The following is a 23,837-nucleotide window of genomic DNA, read 5'->3' as shown; positions in this document are numbered from 1 at the left end:
GATAATCCAGGAAATTATAGGCTATAAACTCTACATTGATAGGGAAATTATTAGAGAAGATTCTCTGAGACAGGATTTACTTATATTTGGAGAAAAATAAACTCATTAGGGATAGTCAACCATGCTTATCTCACAAAATTGATTGAGTTATTTGAGGAATAAATAAAGATGATGGATGAGTGTAGAACAGTGGGTGTTCTCTACATGGACATTATTAAAGCATTTGATAAATTCCCTCATGGTGGGTTGGTCAGAAGGTTAAAATCACATGGAATCTATGGTGAGTTAGCAAGTTGGATACAAAATTAGCTTAGTCATAGAAGACAGAGGTTAGTTGTGGATGGTTGTTTTCCTGACTGGAGGTCTGTGACCAGTGGTGTTCTGCAAGGACCTAAATTATTTTTAACATATTTAAAATGTTAAATATATAAATGATTTGTATGTGAATGTAGTTGGTCTGATTAGTAACCTTGCAGATGATACAAAATTGGCGTAATTCTGCACAGTGACAAAAGTTATCAAAAGATGCAGCAGGATATAGACCAGTTGGAAAGTTGAGCGAAGAAATTGCAGATAGAGTTTGTTATCGATCAGGCCAAATCCCTTAAAAATATATTAAAAATTTAGCTTAGATCCTAACTTTTTCTTATTTTAAAGGCAAGTGTCAGGCATTGCGTTCTGAATGCAATTCGATTGGCCAAACTACCAGGTTTGAAGGAAAACACATTTTATTCAAACACTACAGTTAAAATACAACAAAAGAAGGAAGAAGTTGAACGAATTAACTCCATTGAAAACCTACTAGAATAATAGAATATTTAACTACTAATAGGTAATTGTTCCAATAAAGTAACATCCTATAAACACACCCTTGGTCTGGGAAAATTCAGTAAAATAGATTATCTCACAGGCAATTCTCCAGTGCAGGAGGAAAAACAAAGCAAGAGAAAATTCTGAGAGAGACAGCAGCGGGGTGAGATGTACTACAGCTTCCAAATCCAGCTTCAAATCCCCAGCAGCTGCTACTGAAAAACTGAAACTAAAAATCTTGGTTCTGGGGAGCTTGACTCCACCCATTCAGGCTGCTTCTATTGTTCCACTTTTCAAAAAAAAAACCCAAAGCCTCACAACTGTTCACTTTATTGGATTCAAATTGACAACTCAGGACCTCTGTCTTAAGACCTCCCTTCATACAAAAACGGGTAAAATCCATCTCTTGAAGCCATAACATCATCACAGAGTTTAATCTGGACAAGTGTTAGGTGATGCATTTTGGGAGGTCATGTGCAAGCGGAAAATATGCAGTAAATGGCAGGACCTATGACTGATGTAGAGAGAGATTCTGGGATGCATAGCTCCCTAAAAGTGTCAAGACAAGTACATAAGGTCGTAAAAACGGCATATGACATGCTTGCCTTCATTAGTCAGAGCATTGAGCTTAAAAGTTCGCAAATAATGTTGCAGGTGTATAAAACTTTAATTTGGCTACATTTGGAGTACTGTGTGCAATTCTGGTTGCCACACTACAGGAAGGATACAGAGGCTTTGGAGAGGGCATAAAAAAAGATTTTTACGAGGATGTAACAAGGGTTGAAGTATATTAGTACAAAAAGAATTGGACAATGAATTCTTGGATTGTTTTTGCTAGAGCATCAGAGGCTGAGGAGGCAACCTGACAGAAATATATAAAATTATGAGAGACATGGATAGTGTGGATAGTCAGACTCTTTTCTCCAGAGTGGAAATGTCAAATACTAGGAGGCTTAGGTTTATGGTAAGAGGGGAAAAGTTTAAATGAGATGTGTGAGGGAAGGTTTTTAGACAGAAGATGGTATGTGCCTGGAATGTGCTGCATGGGAAATGCTGGAAGCAAAAACAATAGCGGTGTTTGTAAGGCACTTAGACAGACACATGAACAGGCAGGTAACTAATGGAGACACACCATGTGCAGGCAGATGAGATTCGCTTAGAATGTCATAATGGTAACACGGACATAATTGGCCAAAGTCAAGATTAGAGTCATGCTGAAAAAGCACAGCAGGTCAGGCAGCATCCAAGGACCAGGAAAATCAATGTTTCATCAGGAATGCTGAAGAGCTTTTGCTCGAAACTCTGATTTTCCTGCTTCTTGGATGCTGCCTGACCTGCTGTGCTTTCTCAGCACCACACTAATCTTGACTCTAATCTCCAGCATCTCCAGTACCCACTTCTGCATAGTGAGCCAAAGGCCCAGTTCCTGTTCTGTACAATTCTATGTTCTAACTATTGCTTGAACAGTCAGCTCTGTCAATGGTGCTTTAAATAAATCCACAGTTATCCTTCAGAAATCTTTTGTTTTTAAAATATTATTTTCTCATTTCAGAGCACATTCAAAATTACAGAAAAATAAGAAAAAAAATCTTTGCAATAGATATAAACTTTTACTTTATTGGAGGAGTGAATAAGCAAGGAATATTGAATGAAGATAATGGTAGGATATTTAGAAGGGTTTTAAGGAGCATTTGTTTCATCCAGATGGTGGTGGTTATCTGGAACTCTGCCTGAAAGGGTGGTTAAGGTGGCAACCATCGTAACATTTAACAAGTATTTTGTTCAGCACTTGAAACACTATAGGCTACAAGGCTAAGGGCCAAGTGTTGGGAAATTGGATTAGAGTGGTAGATGCTTGATGACCAGAATGGATGTGATGGGCCAAAGAGCCTCTTGATGCAGTACTCTATAACTCTATATTGAAGTAGCACAGGAATATGGTAGTGAGTTCACTACTGTGATGATCTAGAATGGTGGATGAGAGGGGCTGAATGGCTTAGTCCTGCTCCTATGTTCATAATCCTCAATTTCAGAAATAATGTTCACCAGTGTCAATCATATAAGACTGTTGATAGATTAAATCACTTGCCTAGTGTAGAGTAATCTGACCACCACAAGAACAAGGTAACTGCTATTTCAGTCAGTTTAGATTGACTGATAAACCAAAAAACCTCAATAATTTCACCAAGGAATTTGTCAAAATGCATGACAACATTCGAACCGATTACATGGTTGGAAACTTTAGATGTCAAAGGCAATTCACCCACCCACTCACTCACACCACATTCTCTTCCTGCTGTAATTATCCTTCACCCGACTCTATGCCAAATAACTCTTCCTGAAATACATTTTTTTTCTGCAGTTAAATGCATGTTGGAACGGCTACACCAGCATCATGGAGCAACAATAAATAAAAATGCAGCTTTTCTATTTAAACGGAACCACAATTAATTGAAACATAAATGATGAAACATCAAATGATTTATCTTCATGATCATGAATAGACGACTCCAGAACACATCACTGGCCCTGCCTAAATCACATTTCTGAGTGAACTAGACCAGGGGGTGGATTTGTTTTGTAAAGATAGACCGAACACACAATGTTTGTGAATGTACATTGTAACACAATGCAACCAAAGTGTGTGGTGGTTACACATGAAGTGCATTACAGATCAATTTACTTCAAGACTGTACTTGAGTGTGCTTAACTTACAACACAAATTGTAGCTAAAAGCATTAGATTCAATATATATCGAGAAGCAAGACTACTGTGGTGAAGTAAGAAAAACAAAGTATTTGGAGAGCCAGAAATACTACAAATGCTCAGCAGGTCTAGCACTAACAATAATTTGAAAATTGACAGTCAGTGCTGGTTATAATGTGACACTAGGGGAGTCAGTGTTGCTTTGACTGTAACACGCTCTCTTTCTCTTCTAGGTTGTGGTAAGGGTGCGGTTGAGTGTCTCGTCTTAACGAGTTGGAGTATCTAGCTACGATTTATTACATTTGGGGTATTGGAATTGACGTTCGTTAGTGATGGGTTGTTGCGGTGGTGAAGGGGTGAGTGTGATACAATGTGATGAAACCCTGTCCAAGACTCAATACTTTGTTTTTGCTTCTTATGACTGGTTGAATAACTTTGTTTCTTTATTCTCATTCTGTCTCTCTCGGTGTGTGATCGACTTTTAAAATCGCTTTTGAACTCTTTATCTCTCTAAATCCGCAGTGCAATGAACCTCCCATCCCTCCAAAAAAATTCAGTCCGCACAAAATCTATTTTCAAACAGTTTTCCTTGCACTTGTCAGCCATCTGCATCCGTGAGAGATTTTGTTTTGCAATTGGATTTAATTGCAGAGTGAGATTTAATGGTTTAACTTTACGCTATAATTAACCAGAAGTCTGAGCCCTTCACTTGCAATTTAGCAGATGTTGGTAATTCTATTTGTGTTTTACAGTGAAAGTACTATCTTTGGATGAATTCAGATTAAATCCATTAAAATTGTAACTTGTACAAACTATTGAAAATCAATTATCCTTAGCGATATATACTTAATGACTGTCAGATGATTGATGGAGGATGGTTCAGAACAAATATATTTTTCAAGTGAGCGAATGGTTTTGGTGAGAACCGATTTGCCTAGACTGTTTCAGTAAAACAAAGGAGTGTTTCATTTTGTTTTTGTGAGCCCAGGGTGAATGATGGCCATTGTCTTGAAGAAAACGAATTATTGAAAGCAACAAGGCAGTAGGACTCGTTTTTTTTCTGTTAACTGTTTAGACACTGAAGTTTTAAGAAACTTTTGTACTAATGTTTATGGGTGCAGGCAATGATTTATGCAAAGCCCAGAAACTTTTGAATTATGAGGAGTCAGAAAATTGTGATCATTGGTATGATTAGCAGTCCCACGAGCATTGTACTTTACCTTTCCATTTCAGTGTGAGGCTTTTGTATTTGATAGAAAAATGGAAGTGGGTTGTGGAGTGGGTGCTATGATATATTCTGCACTTGTAGTTTTGTCATTCTGAGAGTTTTGATGCAAATTGCAGGGTCATTTGGAATTTTGATACACAGTTGAACTTATTGGATACTATTTCTGTAAAGGTGGTGACTTCTTAAAGTAACAGTGGATCAGATAATGTTTGTCATTCAACAGTCAGGCTTTGAGTACCCTTTTTAAAATTAATTTATGGTCTATGGACATTGTTGCCATTTATTGTCCACAACTAAATGATGTAGAGGATACGATGTTGAAATGACACAACTGAGTGGATTACAAGTGGATCTGGGTCAGCTACATTGCTGTGGCCTGCAGTTGCTTATTTGGGCGTGACCAGGTAAAGGTGGCAGATTTGCTTCCTGAGAGGACATTAGTGAAGATGGGTTTCCAAGGGAATCGAGTGTTGTAATGGCTTTATTTTCTAGATTTGTTCAATTAATTGTATATGCTTGTCCAAACTGGGACTTGAGATAATTGACCCTGGTCTCTAGATTCATTGGCAGCTTTCTATCTTGCAAAACTGATTGTATGTGCATAGGCAGTCAACTCTGTGGCTCAGAGCCCTGTTTGGTACATCAGTGTTTGCCACTGATGTTGTAGAGGAATGAGATCAGCTTAGGAGGTGAAGGATACACTATCCTTTGTTTTCTTTGGGCCCTCTTCTCAGCCAGTGAGCTGTGCATCTCATTTCAGCTTGCATCTTTCAATGATCTTCCAAACAGTCACCCTCCAGATATCACGACTGTCTGTCATCTTCACTTGCATCTATGGAGGGAAGGATGCTTAGGAGATTGTGACTCAGTGGCCAGCTCACAGTACAGACGTCTGTCAAATGAACATGACCAAATCCATACAGATGCTGTTGTTTTAGTGATTAACAAACACTTATAGAATTAGATGCTTCATGACCTCTGCATTGATGGTCTTGTCCTTCTAAGAATTGCTGAGGATATGTCTGAGGTGCTGAAAGTGGAAACAATTCAGAAGTGATGAAGAAGATTGTTGAGGGCAGAGTAGTGGACATGGTCTATCTGGACTTCAGTAAGGCGTTTGACAAGGTTCCTCATGGTAGACTGGTTAGCAAGGCTAGATCACATGGAATACAGGGATAACTAACTATTTGGATAGGGAACAGGCTCAAAAGTAGAAGACAGAGGGTGGTGGTGGAGGGTTGCGTATAGACTGAGGGCCTATGTCTAGCAGTGTGCCACAAGTATCGGTGCTGGGCCCACTGCTTTTCATCAGAAGACAACACAATTGAAGGTGTAGTGGACAGTAAAGAAGACTACATCAGAGTACGACAGGATCTTGATCAGATGGGCCAGTGGGCTGAGGAGTGGTGGATGGACTTTAATTTATTTAAATGTGAGGTGCTACATTTTGGAAAAACAAATCAGAGCAGGACTTATATAGTTAATGGTAAGGTCCTACGGAATGTTAATGAACAGAGAGACCTTGGATTGCAAGTTCACAGTTCCCTCAAAGTAGAATCACGGGGAGATAGAATAGTGAAGAAGGCATTTGTTATGCTTTCCCTTATTGGTCAGAGCATTGAGTATAATAGTTGGGAGGTTATATTGTGACTGAACAGGACATTGGTTAGGCCACATTTGTAATACTACATGCAATTATTATCTCTCTGCTGTAGGAAGAATATTGTAAAACCTGAAAAGGTTCAGAAAAGATTCACAAGCATGGTGCCCGGGTTGGAGTGTTTGAGCTGTATGGAGAGGCTGAATAAGCAGTGGCTATTTTCCCTGGAGCATCAGAGGCTGAGAGGTTAACTTATAGAGGTTTATAAAATCATGAGGGTCATAAATTGGGTAAATAGACAAGGTCTTTTCCCGGGGGTGAGTGAGCCCAGAACTAGAGGCCATAGGTGTAGGGTGAGAGGAGAAAAATAAAAAAGGGACCTAAGGGGCAACCTTTTCATGCAGAGGGTGGTGTGTGTATGGAATTAACTGACAGAGGAAATGGTGGAGGCTGGTACAATTACAACATTTAAAAGGCATCTGGAAGGGTATATGAATAGGAAAGGTTTAGAGGGATATGGGTCAAATGCTGGCAAATGGGATTAGGTTAATTTAGGATATGTGGTTAGCATGGACGAGTTGGACTGAAGCATCTGTTTCCATACTTACATCTTTTTGACCCTATGACTCTGTAACTAGCCTCTAGATTACCAGTCCAGTAACCACTATGTTATTGTACTCAGGAAATTATGTATACTGTTTATCCTGGGAGTGGAAACGTTCTGGGAGTGGAAACGTTGATGAAATACAGATGAGCAGTAATGAGCAGGAAAACATCATCTTATCCATCAAAAATTCCCCACAATGTACACACCATCCAAACCATCTGATACGTTTTGAATAAGTTCTGGATTAGTGGTGCTGGAAAAGCACAGCAGTTTAGACAGCATCCGAGGAGCAGTAAAATCGATGTTTCGGGCAAAGGCCCTTCATTAGGAATACAGACAGAGAGCCTGAAGGGTGGAGAGAACCTTATTCCTGATGAAGGGCTTTTGCCCGAAACATCGATTTTACTGTTCCTTGGGTACTGCCTGAACTGTTGTGCTTTTCCAGCACCACTCTAATCCAGTATCTGGTTTCCAGCATCGGCAGTCATTGTTTTTTACCTACGTTTTGATTATGGCAAAGAGGAAAAGTGCACAGTCTTAAAAAAAAATAAGGCATTTTGGAAAGAAAAGACTTAGGAAATTTTTCGCTGACTACATAAACACCCCACTCCCAACCTGAACCCCAACTCAATTCTCTCCTGCCGTTCTTGTCTTCCCCCCAAAATTAACTGGTGCTGGAGGTTGTTCTTTGATTAATGGTTGATGGTTCGTGCAATTCATAAGCCTATTTAATCCATTGAAAACAAATGAATACTGAGCTATATTTTGAACATCACCAGCATGTTTGACATTCTGAGCAATGCACAGAGTTGTTCGAGTTTGGATGAGAGACTTCTTCCTGAGTGAGCAGCTGAAACACAGAGCTGCTTTTGATATTGAGTTGTCTCGATAGCTATCAGTTCCAAACTGGCAAGTCCTGTAGCAGAAGACAAGTGAATGGATCACTTGATGTTGTGAAGTTGCTTTGAGTTACAATCTGGAATTTTCATGGATTAAAGAGCAGAGAAGTATGAAATAAATACTTTAAAATGTCAAATCCGAATATTGCTTTTGCTGAGTTGACTGTGCTGTGCTGTAGATGTGCGGAAGTACTTCTGAGTGGGAAATCCAAAATATGGTTTGGAGTACTTGATTGGATTTTGAAATTTTCTCGTCTGGTTTATGGTCCAGTTGAGGTGCTTCAGTGAATGTACAGCATCTTACATATTGTGCTACCTATCCTATTTTAGTGACTTTGTGAAATTGCCTCCATTTGTTTTCTTCTCTTTTGAGATTCTCCTTGTTGGTGACTTGTCCCTTCCAGCTATGTGCTGTCAAACTGAAATAACTGCATAGAGGCCAATATCCCATCACCAAGTCACCCTTTATTTACTTGTGCATAGTACACTGGATCTGGCCAGCCTGTTTGGAGTGAGTTCCTTGAACCAAATGTCACTGATCATATTTATCAGCCAAGACTTTTCTGATTGGCCTAGGTTTACAACCTGGGTAGTCAACAAGATCCATCTGGTTCCAATCACTACACAAACCTATATATACATATTTTAACTTAGCAGTGACTAACCTAAACTCACCAAATATCTTTAAATCTCAATGATATGTTTAGAGTGTGGAGGAGGCTTAAGTACAATATAAATGATAGTATTGAGCAGTTGGGCCAAACAGTCTTTGTTTGGTTTGCAGGCTGTGGAGTTTGAAGCTGCAGATCAGTGTGATTTGGACAAGTTGAGTAAGTGAGTAAATACATGGCAGGTGAAGAATAATGTGGATAAATGTGAAATGCAGAAACAGGAAGGCATATTTTTATCTGAATGGTGATTGGATCAGGGAAATGAAGGTGCAATGAGACCTGGCTGCCCTTGTGTACCAATTACTGAAAGTAAGCAGGTGGGTGCCACAGATGGTGAAGAAGTTAAGTGGTATAATAGTCTTCATAGCAAGAGGAATTGAGTACATGAACAGAATGTCTTGCTGCAATTGTACAGGGCTGTGGTAATACCATGCCTGAACATTATAGAGTCAAGGAGTCATTTGGCTAGGTAACAGACCCTTTGGTCTAATTTGCCCAGCATCCCAATCCGACCTAGTCCCATTTACCAGCATTTGACCCATTTCCTTCTAAACCCTTCCGATTTATATACCCATCCAGCTGCCTTTAAAATGTTTTAATTGTACCCGCCTCCACACTTTCCTCTGACGTTGTGTGCAGTTTTGTTCTCCTTATCTGGGAAAGGATTTTTGGCTGTGGAGGGAGTACAATAAAGGTTTACCAGATTCCTGGGATAGCCATGATTCTTGTCTTTTCTTTATTAGATTCCAAATGAGAATGGTGTTGATTTCTCAGGCAGCAAGGAGTTCATCCAAAGAGGGAATTGAAAACTCGGATGTGAATACTAAAATTGATGTGTTGCTTAACCAGATATCGTTGTAGATGCGTAATCATTGACGTTGATGGGTGAAGAGAATTATTGAGAGTTCAGAAAGGGGCTTTAGTGTTTTAAATGAGTTCAACTATAAGAGTTCAAACTAAATCTTTCAAAACTGCAGTGTGCCCTCTTGCTCATATAAAACAATGCCATGGGAGTTCCCCTTTGTATAGTTTGACATCATTTTGTGAACTTCCCATTTCTGCCTCTTAACAGCTGTCTTTTGAACTGTAGAACTGAACCTTCTTTAATTTTGATAGCTTTATAATTGGTCACAGAGTCACAGAGATGTCCAGCTTGGAAACAGACCCTTCGGTCCAACTCATCCATGCTGACCAGACATCCCAAATTAATCTAGTCCCATTCACCAGCACTTGGCCGATATCCCTCTAAACCCTTTCTATTCATATACCCATCCAGATGTCTTTTTAATGTTGTAATTGTACCAGCCTCCACCACTTCCTTTGGCAGCTCATTCCATACACACGCCACCCTTTGCATGAAAAGGTTGCTCCTTAAGTCCCTTTCAAATTTTTCCCGTCTCACCTCCAGTCTCATTTGCCTTTCCTATTCTCTTAAACTTTTATTTCCACTGCCTGTGGTACCTCACCCACTCTGTCTTAATTTATTAACCACTTTAGAAAGACTTGTATTCATATAGCCAAGTGCTTTATGGCCCTTGATATAATTTGAAGTGCAATTACAATTAAATATTGCACATTATTCAGATTTCAGCACACCCAAACAAAGTAAATTTGGGGTGGAGTTGACTGTATCACACGCATGATATGAATTTATTGGAGGCTTCTGATCTTTGAAATGTGCAATTTTATTCAAACATTCCATTGCTGCGTTTTGTGGTTGACAGTGTAATATCTAAAATACTCTATGCATCATGCATTATCCTGTGACTGAAACCACACCCATTTTTAATGTAAACCAGTAAGAGTCATATTTTGATTCCCATGCTACAGCAACTTTAATCAGTCCTCAATAAAAAATAGCATTTAATAAATTAGCTTGTGAGCTGCAGCTGACAGAATGTTATTAGGTCACTTGATTAGAAAAGTAACCAAAATTAAGTTTGAGTTTTAGAAGCAGTATTCAGTACAGGATTTATGGCTTAACATTGTGCCTCATACTGAAATATCAAGGCTTTGATGGGTTTAGGAATATAAATTATTTTTAGTTAGTGTTAATATGTACTGAGCCTTTTGTTGCCTTTACTTTCCAAGATTACTGTTAGAGCTTGAAGGGATGAGCTGTTTACTTTTTGGTTTCAGTGCAAAGGGTTATCAGGGATCGTGCTTTTAGCTGTCAAGGAGCTACGTACTTATAGTTGAGGATTTGGTTGTTGAATACCAGAAAGAGTCCGTACACTAGTATGCTTTCACACTGCATGTCAGGGAGATGGACAAAAATCCTCTGCATTGCCCACAAACTTTATTCGAAGGCTGTGACCGACTTGGTTTCCATGTGTAGAGATGTCGAGAGGCAGTGAAAGATGTCAGAAACTGTGTACTGACATGAAGAGATTTATACACCTAACTCACCATTTTGCTTTTTCTTTTGGGGTGAGGGATGGTGCCATAGTTGTCATGATACTGGGCTCCTAATCCAGAGGCCTAGACTAGTGCTCTAGGGTCAGAGGTTCAAGTCCCACCACGACAGCTGGTGAAGTTTAAATTGAATTATCGAAAGAAAAAAAAAGAATGGAACCATAAACTGGAATTCAAATGCTAGTTTCAGTAATGGTCACCCTAAAACAGACATGAGGTGTTGGAAAAATCCATCATGCACATCAGTGTCCTTTAGAGAAGGAAACCTGTTGTCTTTACCTAATCTAACATACCTATCACTCCAGAATGTGGTTAACACAAGGGGAGTTCAGGATGAGCAGCAAATGCTGGTCTTGTCAATTGTGTCTATATTCCATCAACAACCGTGAAAAAATTGGTGAGCAGTGTAGGTTGAAAATGAGAAGTAACCCAGTACAGAAAAGCAGGAAACCAACTGACTTTCTTCATCCACGTCTGCATCAGGTCAAACTTTTTAAACACATTTGAGTTAAGAGGGAAGAAAAGGATTTTCCTTAATATAGCTTTTGCTTGAGGAACGTAGCTTATTTGTTTTTGCAGTACACACACACACTGGTCCAGCTCCCTCAAGAGCCAGCTCTCAGAGTGAGCAGAACCTCTGACACTCTTGTTTATCTTTTCTCCCTTTTTTAAAATTTTTTTTAAAACCCCCCACACTACCGCCTAACCGCGGTAGTGCTTATTTTTTACCGAGCACCCATGTGTGTGTGCAGGTGTGAGATACAGTGAAAGACACAAGGTGCAAGAATCTTTATTCAGTTTCCACCACCAGGAAGAAAGGAAACACCCGAGTGGCCAGTGACAAGCGATGTCCTTCACATCAAAGGGCACTGCTGTGTGATCAAACAGTGAAGGGGAGGGGAGGGATTAAATCAAAATAGAGTTGGAGGGGGAAATAATGCATTCCACTCCCTGTGGCGCCTACCTCTCCCTGAAAAACTCCAGGGTGTTGGTGGAAACCGCGTGCTCCTTTTCCAGAGACACCCGGGCTGTAATGGAACCGCAGAAGAGGGGCAGGCAGTTGGCCCTAACGACCCCCTCCATGGCCCGCCGCCTGGACCTGTTTATAGCCTGGCCCAGGAGCAGACCCACGAGGAGGTCTTCACACCTGCCTTCCCTTCTCCGTACTGGGTGCCCGAATATCAGGAGTGTGGGACTGAAGTGCAACCAAAAGCAAAGGAGGAGGTTAGGAACGTAGCTTATTCACAGTACAACTTGATCTACTGTGCAATTTGGAGGAGTTTGAGTATGTAGTCCTTGAAAGAATTTCAAATAAATTGACCATTCACAGATCCTTTTTATCAGCGATGTGGGTGTGTGGTGGGATTGGAAGAGTTTGCTCAGTACACAAGGCAATAAAAATAGCATTTCTCATTGATAAGGCCATTAGAAATGTGGGACATTGTGTGTTCCTGAATAGAAGTTTGAATGTAATGGTAGAATGCCAAATGCAGTTTTGTGCCCTGCACTACAGGAAGGGATAGATTAAATAGGACACAGTCTGTTACATAGTAATATAAAGACAGATTTTGAAAAAAAAATTGCTTTCTTTTTATAAGAATTGAAGGAAGTTATTTATAATTTGAGGACTGAATGTTATGAAGGTGTGGGCAGAGTGGATGCAGATGGAGTGTCTTCAATATTTGGGAGTGTGGAATAAAGGACCATAGCAAACAAAAGGGTAATACTTATTATGCATGAAAGTTCTTTTTATGTACTCTGTGGAAGTTTCACTGATGTCAGAGAGCACTCGGAATGGGATGCGTAGAATTATGGTTTGCCAAGTATTAAGAGCAGCACTTCCTTTTTGTAAAGGTTTTAGAATAGACAGAGAAAAACCATTTCCGAGCCCTCTGTTGTGAGGCTGTAGCTATTACTGAAGTTAATGATTGAAGCAGAGATCATTATTCACTTAACAATAGATTAGGTAGATTAAAAAGAGGAATTAGGGCTATGAGAATAGTTTGGGAACATGGGTTTCGGATTACTGTTCATTGTGGAGAACTTATAGTCAAAAAGGTTTGGCAAGGCAATCTGTTTTGCTTTGCAATTTGCTTCAGTTGTATAGACAGTATGCAGTAAAACTTTAAAAAATGTCAAGATTGGAAAGAGTTAGTATTCACATACAGTATTTGCATCTTGAAAACCTGGGAGATCAAGTTACCGAAGTTTTTAAAACCAGCACGGAGTGTAGGGAAGTTGGGTGTGATAGGGAGAAGCATCACCATGGCAACAACAGTAAAGATTCTGTCAGTCTTGGAAAGATTAGTATGTTTCCTAAATTAAACTAGCAACACGACATTGAGTAGACCACTAATGTAATCAAAGTAAAGTCGCTTTTTTTGTTTGAGTGACACACTTAAACAGGAACTAAATCATAAGACAGAGCTGAAAAATAATAACAGTATACTGACTATCCAGTTAACTCTCAAGTCCCTGTGGCTCTTAGTGGGCTGTGGAGGCCCTTGGGTAAACTGAAAGTTACCATGCGCTGTTTCTTTTGTTGTTCTTTCATGGGCACTGCTAGCAAGGCCAGCATTTGTTGCCTATCCATAATTTTCCTTGAACTAAATGGCTTGCTAAGTCATTTTAGAGGACAGTTAAAAGTCAACTGTATTGCTACAGGTGTGGTGTCACGTGTACGCCTAACTGCCATTTCATCATGGTCTGTTGAGTTTGACTGAAAACAGAAAATGCTGGAAATTACAGGCAGCATCCCATAGAGAGACAGTAAGTTAACGTTTTGAGTCGAGATGACTCCTCATCAGAGCTGATGTGACTTTGCTACTTCAATGAGTTTGATTTGGGTTACTTTCATTTGGGGGTAAGTGCTCCAGAATCATGCTTTTTGGAATCTAAAAATTTTTTCACAAAGTCTTGCCCCATTGTTTATTCATCATCAGTTACCACTTAATGGGATAGAAATACTCTTTGAAGAAGCTATAAAGTGCATCTTTTCAATCATTACTGGTGAAAAGGCTAACAGCCGCCATTGTGTTATCCACATTGTAATGGCTTTTAAACAAAAGCCTGAATTGGGTCTTTTCATCAAAAACATGGCTGATCTGATAGTACTCATCTCCACATTCATGCCTTTTCTCCAAAACATTTAGTTTCCTTCTTGTTTAAAACTCTATCTATAATCAGCCTTGAATGTACTCATTCACCTCTAATACTGCTTGACCTACTGTGCTTTATCCAGCTCAACTCTTTATCCACTCTGACTCTCCAGCATCTGTAGTTCTCACCATCTCCATGTTGATGACTTACTCTGGCTAACTGTAAGTGATTAGCCAGAGTAAGTAACTGGAGCTGGCTCTGGTAAAGAATTCCACCAATTTGCAGTCTTCCTGAGAGAAAAATATTCCGCCTCATCTCTGTATTAAATGTGTGACTTCTTATTCTGAAAAAAATGACCTTTCTGCATCTACCATGTAAAGTCCCTTAGGAATTTCGTATGTTTCATTTCCATGATTGAATGCTGTATGAAATGTACTGCAAGTAATGAAAATACCCAATGAAGATAACAAAGCACGTAAGAGTCATAGCCATAGAGTCATACAGCATGGAAACAGACAATTTGGTCCAATCAGGGCTCATATCCTTCCAAACCTTTTCTATTCATGAACTTATCCAATTATCTTTGAAATATTGTAATTGTACCTGCATTCACCACTTTTTTTCTGGCAGTTTATTCCACAAGCTAACCATTCTCTGTGGAAAAGTTGCCCCTCCTGTCCTTTATAAATCTTTCTCCTTTCACCTTAAAAATATGCCTCCTTGTTTTGAACTACCCCACTTCAGGGAAAAGACCCTTCCCTTTCACCTTACCTATGCTCCTCATGATTTTATAAACCTCGATAAGGTTGCCCCTAAACTGATTTTGGGAAAGAATGAAGGCCAAAGGATTAACTTGGACATTGAGAAATGAAGGAATTAGCAATGTTGAACAATGCTGTTAGGGGCTGGGATGGTTAATTCCCATGTTTTTGTGTGAACAATAATGTGATACCTGTTAAGTCAGAATAAGTGGTACAGACAAAAAAGAAGCCCTGCAAGTAGCTAGGTTTCAATGAAAGTATACATATGTAATGGAAACCTTTAATGGGGAATTCAGAATTAGGAAATCCCTTGATGAGATTTCTTAGTTCTCAGTGAATCTGCTGTAGGATAAGTGCATACATATATCACTTACTTGTATTATTCATTTATAAAATCTGTGTCAAGTCAAATTGACTTCTCGATTTTTGAGGCTGTATAGATGGATTGCTCCAAATATTATGCAGGATCAAAGGTGTTTTGTTTTTGGGAAAGGGTACCCTTACCCTTTTTGTTTTATTGATGAAGACAGAAAGTACTAAAGGGAAATCATCTTTAGGATACTGTCCAGCTTTACTGTAGAGAGCTTGTGAAAGGCACTTACAGTTAGCCAGAGTAAGTCATCAACATGGAGATGGTGAGAACTACAGATGCTGGAGAGTTAGAGTGGATAAAGAGTTGAGCTGGATAAAGCACAGTAGGTCAAGCAGTATTAGAGGTGAATGGGAATCAGTGTTTCGGATCAGACACTTTCATCAGGACTGGGGGACAGGAAGGAGCTGTGAAGAAATGGAGGGGGCTCGGGCTGGGGAAAAGGAAGTTGGGATAGCGATGTAGGTAGGAGGTGGCTGTGATTGGTCAGTGGGAAGGGTGGATCAGATGTGTGGGAAGGAAGATGAACAGGTAGGGTCAGGTTAAGGGAGTAAGGTGGAGAGGGAGGGCTGGGCCTAGGATGTGATAGGGGGCTTGTGGGGATATTTGGAAGCTGATGAATTCTGTTAAGGCCATATGGTTGTAACATCCCGAGGCGGAAGATAAGGTATTCTTCCTCCAGTTTGTGTGTAGACTTGTGTTGATGGTGGATGTGGGCCAGGGTGAATATGTGGTTGGGGGAGTGGGAGGTGGTGTTGAAATGGAAGGCAGCCAGAAAGCAAGGATAGAGTCCCCCCTGGCCCTCACACACCACTAATCTCCAAGTCCAACGCATCATTCTCCGCCACTTCCGCCACCTGCAGTCTGACCCCACCACTAAAATAATATTTCCCTCCTCAACCTGACCTGCTTTTCATGGGGACTGTTACCTCGATAGTCCACACTCCCCAGCAACCCCTTCTCCACACCTGGAATCTTCCCCTGCAGCCACAAAAGGTGCAAAATCTGCCTCCACACATCATCCCTCACTTTGGTCCAAGGCCCCAAAGAATCATTCCAAGTCTGGCAGAGGTTCGTTTGCATTGCTTCAAACCTGATTTTTTGTATCTGTTACTCACGTTGTGATCTCCTCTACTTCGGAGAGACCAAGCTCAAATTCAAGAACCAGTTCACGGAACATCTATGGTCCATACATTCTGATCAACCTCACCTTCTGGTTCCCAGCCAATCCAACTCCCCCAACGACATGTCCATCCTGGGCCACCTCCACCTTTATCATAAGACAATGTGCAAACTGGAGGAAGAACCCCTTATCTTTTGCCTCTGGAGTTTACCACCATACAGCATTAACATAGAATTCCCCAGCTCCCTCTCTATACCCCACTCCCTTAACCTGACCCTACTTATTCTTCTTCTTTCCCACCTACCTGCTCCATTCTTCCCACTGACCAATCACAGCCACCTCCTACCTGCATCCACCTATCACCATCCCACCTACTTTTCCCCCAGCTCCACCCCCCTATTTATTTCACTGTCTCCTATTCCTCCCCCAGCCCTGGTGAAAGGTTCCGACCTGAAATGTCGACTCCCCTTCTCCTTCTGATGCTGCTTGACTTGCTGTGCATTTCCTGGCTCATCAATATAGGAGGGATAAGGTTATTTTGTGATTTGCTGAAGTCCAGTAGACAAGCTGCTTAACTCTACCCCTGTGGATGTTTTAAAATGTATTGTTTTAAAATTTATTTCAAGAGGGCTGAGTAAAGATCGGAAATGTTTGAAACACCATTGAGAGTTTGAGAGAACTTTCAGAGCACTACAGAAAGGTTTTTAACACCTTTCGGTATATTTCAAAATTGGCTTTATAGTCAAAGCTAATGTATAAAGTTACTGATTGTTAACTATTCAGGTTTGTTCTGTAAGATTATGAATGTCATTAATGGTGGAAGCCTGTGTTGTGGTGATGCATATCAGTAAACTCCCATCTGAACTGTCTTGCTGCTCATAATTCCTATCAACTGGGCAGCAGTAAGTCTGTTGTTGCAACTAATCTCAGCTCCCTTCAGAGGATAATCTAATAACATTTAATCACCTCATATAGTAAGCTTGGAGAAATCTTGCTCAGTAATTAGATCTACAAGTATGACAACATGTTTACTGCACCTTTTTAAATAACCAGGTGGGGCACAGCGACGGTTTAGATACTTATCAAAGCTGAATTTCTTTGTAACTGCTGTTTTGAAAATTTTATTCACAAGATCTGGCTTCCCTGGTTGGGCCAGCATTTATCACTTAATCCTAATTTTCTTTGACAAGGTGATAGAACGAATATGAACCAGGAATAGGCTATTCAGTCCCGCCCGCCCACTCTCCCATTTAAACGGTCATGGCTGATCTCATCTCAGCCTCAACTCCACTTTCCTGCTTGTTTCCATAACCCTTCAAGCCCATTACTAATTAAAAATCTGTCTATCTGCTCCTTTTAAAAGTACTCAATGTCCAGTATCCACCACACTTTGGGGTGATAAACTCTACAGATTCGTGAGTTTTGGAAGAAGTGATTTTTCCTTATTTCCTGTTTTAAATCTGCAACCTCTTATTCTAGACTCCTCCACATGAGGAAACATCCTCTCTGTATCTACTTTAGCATTGGATATAGCTCCATATTCACCAGGGCTGGGGGAGGGATAGGAAACAGTGAAATAAATAGGGGGGTGGAGCTGGGGGAAAAGTAGGTGGGATGGTGATAGGTGGATGCAGGTAGGAGGTGGCTGTGATTGGTCAGTGGGAAGAATGGAGCAGGTAGGTGGGAAAGATATTCTCCCATTCTTTTAAATTTCAGAGAGTATAGACTGCTCAATATCTCTCTTCATAAGAGAAACCCTCATCTCAAGAATTAATCCAGCGAGCTGCCTCTGAATTGCCTCGTACTCAATTCAGGGGACCAAAACTCTACATAATACTGGAGGTGTGATTGCACTAATGTCTTGTACAATTGTAGCAATACTTCCCTAATTTGGTGCTCTATTCCTTTCGCAATAAATGCCAAAAATCCCTATTGCCTGCAGTACCTGCATACTAGTTTTCTGTGATTCATGCATGAGGACATCCAAAAGCTCTCTGAAGTTTCTCTCCACTTAAATAAGTTATGTTTCTATTCCACTGTACAAAATATGTTGCCTCACATTTAGGAGATAGTGAGGACTGCAGTTACTTGGAGGGTCCGAGTCGATAAACTGCGGTGCTGGAAAAAGCATAGCAGGTCAGGGAGCATCCGAGGAGCAGGAGAGTCGACATTTCGGGCAGGACCTATTGTCAAGACTGATGAAGGTTCCTGACCAAAATGTTGTCTCTCCTGCTCCGCGGATACTGCCTGACCGGCTGTGCCTTTTCCAACTTCAGATTTATCAATGTTAAACTCTATTTGCCAAATTTTGGTCCATTCGTTTAAATTTTTTTCTTCTTTATTGTAACTTACTTTTCCATCTATGTTTTCGTTATTTGCAAATTTGGCTACTTGCTATGGCAGACAGGTAGATAAAGTGAATAAGGCATATGGGATACTTGCGTTTGTTAGGTGAGGCATTGAATACAAGTTTAGGGGCATCATGATGGATCTGTAATTGACGTTAGGCCACATCTACAGTACAATGTGCAGTTCTGCTTGTCACAATATAGGAAGATTTCACTAGAGAGGGTGCAGAGGAGATTCACAGCAGGAATCTGCTGTGCTTTTCCAGCAACACATTTTCAGCTCTGATCTCCAGTATCTGCAGTCCTCACTTTCTCCCTGCAGAGGAGATTCACCAGGATATTGGCTGCGCTTGACCATTTGAGCTATGGAGAGAGACTAGATAGTCTGGTATTGCTTTTTTTTAGAGCAGTGAAAGCTGAGTGGACTGGGAACCTGTTTTTGTTTAAAAAAAAAGGACCATTGAAGGGTACATAAGAAGAAACTCTTCCCTTTTGAGGAATCAGTAACTAATGGGCATAGTCTTGGTGTAAAGTGTTGGGGGTTAGAGAAGACTTAAGGAAGGACATTTCACCCAGAGGGTGGTAGGTTACTGGAACTCACTGTCTGAAAGGTTATAGAGATAGGAACTATTGCAATGCTTCAGAAATATATAAATGATCGCTTCAAGTGCAATGCGTCACAAGACTATGAGCCAAAAGCTGGAAGGTAGGATTAGAATAGATGCTCGATGACCAGTTTGGGTATGTTGGGCAAAAGAGCATTTTTTCATGCTGTAAAGCTCTATGGTTCTGTGATTCCAATTGAAAAGATCCTTATTTGAAGATGCCTAAAAACTGAGTAAAATGGCCACATGATAGACGTTAATTATCTGTTGGTAAATATGAAGACACGTATACTACTATTCATGACCATCCGACATTTCAACGCACTTCCCAGCCACCAAAATATTGCTGAAGTTTAGACACTGTTGTGTAAAACATAGCAGCCAGTTTGCAGAAAGGAAACTCTCACAAGTAACAATGTGATAACTACCAGATACGAACTGAAAATGTGTTGCTGGTTAAAGCACAGCAGGTCAGGCAGCATCCAAGGAACAGGAAATTCGACGTTTCGGGCCAGAGCCCTTCATCAGGCATTCTACCAGATAGCCTGTTTTTGCGATTTTAATGGAAAGATTATTATTGGAGATGTCTACTGCCCTTTTGAAGTAGTGCAATGGTATCTTTCAAGTCCACTTCAGAGAAGAGACAGGTTTAACATAACATTGAAAGGATGGTAGTGCAGCACTCCCTCAATAAAGCCATCTTGGAGCCAGAGGAACATATGGCTGTTCTGTCATAAAAGGGAGAGATGACTGAAGGTTGTTTAACTGAGAGTGAACACTACTTGGGCAAAGGGCAATATTGAGAAGAAGGGGCCTTTATGGTTACATCGGCTGGTGTGGGAATTGACAATGTGCTGTTGGTGTCACTTTGCATTATAAGCCAGCTGTCCAGCCAACTGAGCTAAGTGATCCCATCTCCCTCCAATATAGATGTGAGAGTCAGCCTTGATCTTGATGGTCATTTGTCAAAATGTAACTTGAACCTTATGACTTGAAGTGAGTGTGATACTAATACAGCTTAAATTGATGGTGCATTTCTTTAGTTCCTACCTTATTTGAAAAGTGGTTTTCTTCCTGGAAGCATTGTGTTGTAATTTGTACTCCGAGTGACTTGTTTACAGGATCTTCAATTTGTCAGACGCTGATTTACTTCAAAATAGTAACAGCAGTCTTGGATCTTCAATCACTTGAGCGAAGTATCAAAGAATGGAAGAAGGGAAAAATGATTGGAAAAAAAAGTATCCTATTTCTTCTGATTAATCCCTAACCTGGCAACCTTAGTGAGCTATAGCAAAGATAATAACTTGCTGCACCGCCCAAGTTCCCAATAGATTTTCTATACTCTTCACCCTTTATGTTTCCTGACTTCCCTCCAACCACTAATTACATCATCTTGATCTTTAGTTCTTCTCATTCCAATGTGCTCTGCCATAGTGGGTACCTTATAGATGCAAACTCCTGATTGTTAAAGCATGAGCTAAATATACTCATTGTCAGCATTTATCTTAACATAGGAACAGGAGTAGGCCATTCAGCCCATTCACCCTGCCCTCTAAGGCTGATCATCTTTCTGAATCCACTTTTCTCCACTATCTCCATATCCCTTAATATCATTAGTTGCCAGAAATCTATCAATTTCTGTCTTGAACCTGCTCAATGATTGAACTTCTACGGCCCTCTGGGGTAGAGATTGGCAAAGATTCACCACCCTCTCAGTGAAGAAAATCTTTCTCATCTCAGTTTTAAATGGTTTATATTGTGAGATAATGAACCTTGGTTCTTGACTCATTCCATGTGGAAACCTCTCATTTATACCCTATGTAAGAATTTCGTAATTTGCAATGAGTTCAGTCCTCATTGTTTAAAACTCGAGGGAACACAGACCCTTTCTAACTCCTCAAAAAAATATGAGAGCACATGAATAAACTAATTATCAAAATTCTTTAGAACAAAGTTCTTGTCTTTGCTGCACAACAAGTTTGAACTGGAATATGCAACATGTTGACACCCTGTACTGACTAGGAGCATGTTGATGTATTCCACTGGCTCCACTGTGGTGCTGTCTTTAGAAATAGGTGGCGGAAGGTAGCACTTAATGGTTCAGCTCAGCAACAACTGGTGCAATATTGCAGCTTGTAGCTAATACCAGTTATGTTCATGAAGTACTTCTACCTCTGAGTCGGGGCATGTGGATTTAAGTTTCATGTCAGAGCCACCTAGGTTGAACTCCACTGTAGTACTGACAGCTGCTCTGTTCCTCAAAGAACAAATGAGTTGGCCCCTTGCCATTTCTCTGGGTTCAAGAGACTGTACCATAGAATCTTTGATCAGGGAGTCCTTGTGTTTTGGCCGACATGCTAAAAAGAGAGACTAATTGTCCATTTATAATTTGTGTGGTCTTACTGTGTACGTGGAATGACTTATAAGCAGTGGCTGCTATTGGGATATAATTGATTTAGAGGGATTACATAGAATTAATGAGCCTGCACTGGTTATGTATAAGCATCCTTGTATGCTTCTTCATTTCAAACTGTCAGCATAAGTTTGTTCCCTCTCATTGTATTTACCGAACCTACTTTTATATAGAGTCATAGAGATGTACAGCATGAAAACAGACCCTTCAGTCCAACTCGTCCGTGCCGACCAGATATCCCAACCCAATCTAGTCCCACCTGCCAGCACCCGGCCCATATCCCTCCAAACCCTTCCTATTCATATACTCATCCAAATGTCTCTTAAAATGTTGCAATTGTACCAGCCTCCACCACATCTTCTGGCAGCTCATTCCATACACATACCACCTTCTGCGTGAAAAAGTTGCCCCTTAGGTCTCTTTTATATCTTTCCCCTCTCACCCTAAACCTATGCCCTCTAGTTCTGGACTCCCCGACCCCAGGAAAAAGACTTTGTCTATTTATCCTATCCATTCCCCTCATAATTTTGTAAACCTATACATCTATGCATTATCTGTGTTTGTTTCAGATTGCCATCTTCCACAGTATTTTGCTTTTATTTGAGGAAACATATTGTTTTAAATTAATGTCCATCCTATTTTGGTGACCTGTAACCTGGAAAAATAAGATGTACTTGTCTGTCTTTGCTCCGGTCTAGAATTGCAGAAATTCAGTTCTCCTTTTTATCAAACGAGCACTGATATATTTCCTTTGGTTTGCAGTGGGATAGTTATTTGCCACCAAAGAGACAAACGAGAGGCATTAAATCTCTCCATGTGGGAGAATTTAAATTTTATTTAATGAATCTAGAATTTGAAAATAAAACTAGCATTAATGTTTGTGAAGCTGCTAGAGTGTTATAAAAAGGAACAAAATTGGTGCACTAATATCTGTTAGGGAAGGAAATCTGCCATCCTCACTATGTTCCCTGTACATTGTGAAGGTGTACAGCAACTTGTAAGTTTCCACTGCCTGCAATTTGGTGTCTAGGCTGGACAAAAGTAGGTCCTTATACCTTTCTGGCCTGGATGACTTGGGACTATCAGCAGTGTGGTTCATTATGAACTGCCATCTAAAATGGACCAGCAGGTTACTTATTCAAGAAGGCAATCTCCTATTCTGTGATAGAGATATCTTTCCAAATGCAAAGGTTCAACACGTACATTTTTCAGACCTTGAATTTTGTCCTCTGTTTTGTTTCTGCTGCCCTCTACCACCTAACCACTTACTTCCTCCATGTGTCTGCATTCCTTGGTCTTGCTTTCAGTGTGCTGGTCTACATGCTGGCATTAACTTTTCTCAACTCTTTTGGTAATTTAGCATGGTCAATCTACCTAATTTGCAGATCATTGGACTGATGGAGGAAACCGGAATACCCGGTAGCCACCCACACAGCCACTGGGAGAATGTGCATACTCCACACAGACAGTCGTCCAAGGTTGGAATCAAACTCGGTCTCTGACGCTGTGAGGCAGTCGTGCTGACCACTGAGCATATAATTACCTGTATTAGTTTAAATATGATTGCATAATATGGTCATATGCCTTAATTTGGAATGTGAATTGTGAATATAATTCGGCAAAAAGAGGGGCGAGTAAATATGTAATCTTTTGATTGGAAGTTATTACCTCTAGGCACAGTCGATTGGAAGCTTGTTTTCAGTGAAAATGGTATAAAACCTCTGTTGAGACAATAACAATTTAAGCTGTTTACCACTTTTGGATATGTACATATTCTAAACATGTATCAATAAAAATTTAACAAAGAAACCTGAGAGCAGTGTCAACTAAAGAAATAAAAGGTTTCGCTCATCATTTCTGTCATAAAGATGATTTGTACCTCATGAATGGTGGACAGATTTTAATAAGTCAGGAGATGAATTACTAGCTGCAGAATTCCTGTCATCTGCTGTTCCCACCATTTGGTCAAATTCAGTTTCTCGTCAGTTGTAACCACAGGATGTTGATATTGGATGTTTCAATGGTGCTAATATTGATGAATGTCAGTGAGCGACAGTGAGATTGTCTCATGTTGGAGATGAACATTACTTGATGCTTGTGTAGTGTAAATGTAACTTAGCATTTATTAGCCTCAATCTTAATGTAGTTCAGGTGCATACAGGCATAGACTGCTTCTAGTCTA

The 23,837-nt window shown here is 40.2% G+C and overlaps 1 protein-coding gene across 1 annotated transcript in view; it reads left to right on the top strand.

The window, feature by feature from the left end:
* Positions 1-3,540: 3,540 nt before the first annotated feature.
* Positions 3,541-23,837, top strand: part of LOC132824554 (choline transporter-like protein 1) — a 74,041-nt gene continuing 53,744 nt past the window's right edge. The window contains exons 1-2 of the mRNA XM_060839180.1: positions 3,541-3,590; positions 3,750-3,872. Coding sequence (XP_060695163.1) covers positions 3,849-3,872 — 24 coding nt within the window. The 5' untranslated portion in view covers positions 3,541-3,590; positions 3,750-3,848. The remainder of the gene's footprint in view (positions 3,591-3,749; positions 3,873-23,837) is intronic.

This window comes from Hemiscyllium ocellatum, chromosome 2 (genome assembly GCF_020745735.1).
Source record: "Hemiscyllium ocellatum isolate sHemOce1 chromosome 2, sHemOce1.pat.X.cur, whole genome shotgun sequence".
In the NCBI taxonomy this organism is placed as follows: domain Eukaryota; kingdom Metazoa; phylum Chordata; class Chondrichthyes; order Orectolobiformes; family Hemiscylliidae; genus Hemiscyllium; species Hemiscyllium ocellatum.
Note: the sequence above shows the minus strand (reverse complement) of the source record. Positions and strands in the feature narration are given on the sequence as shown.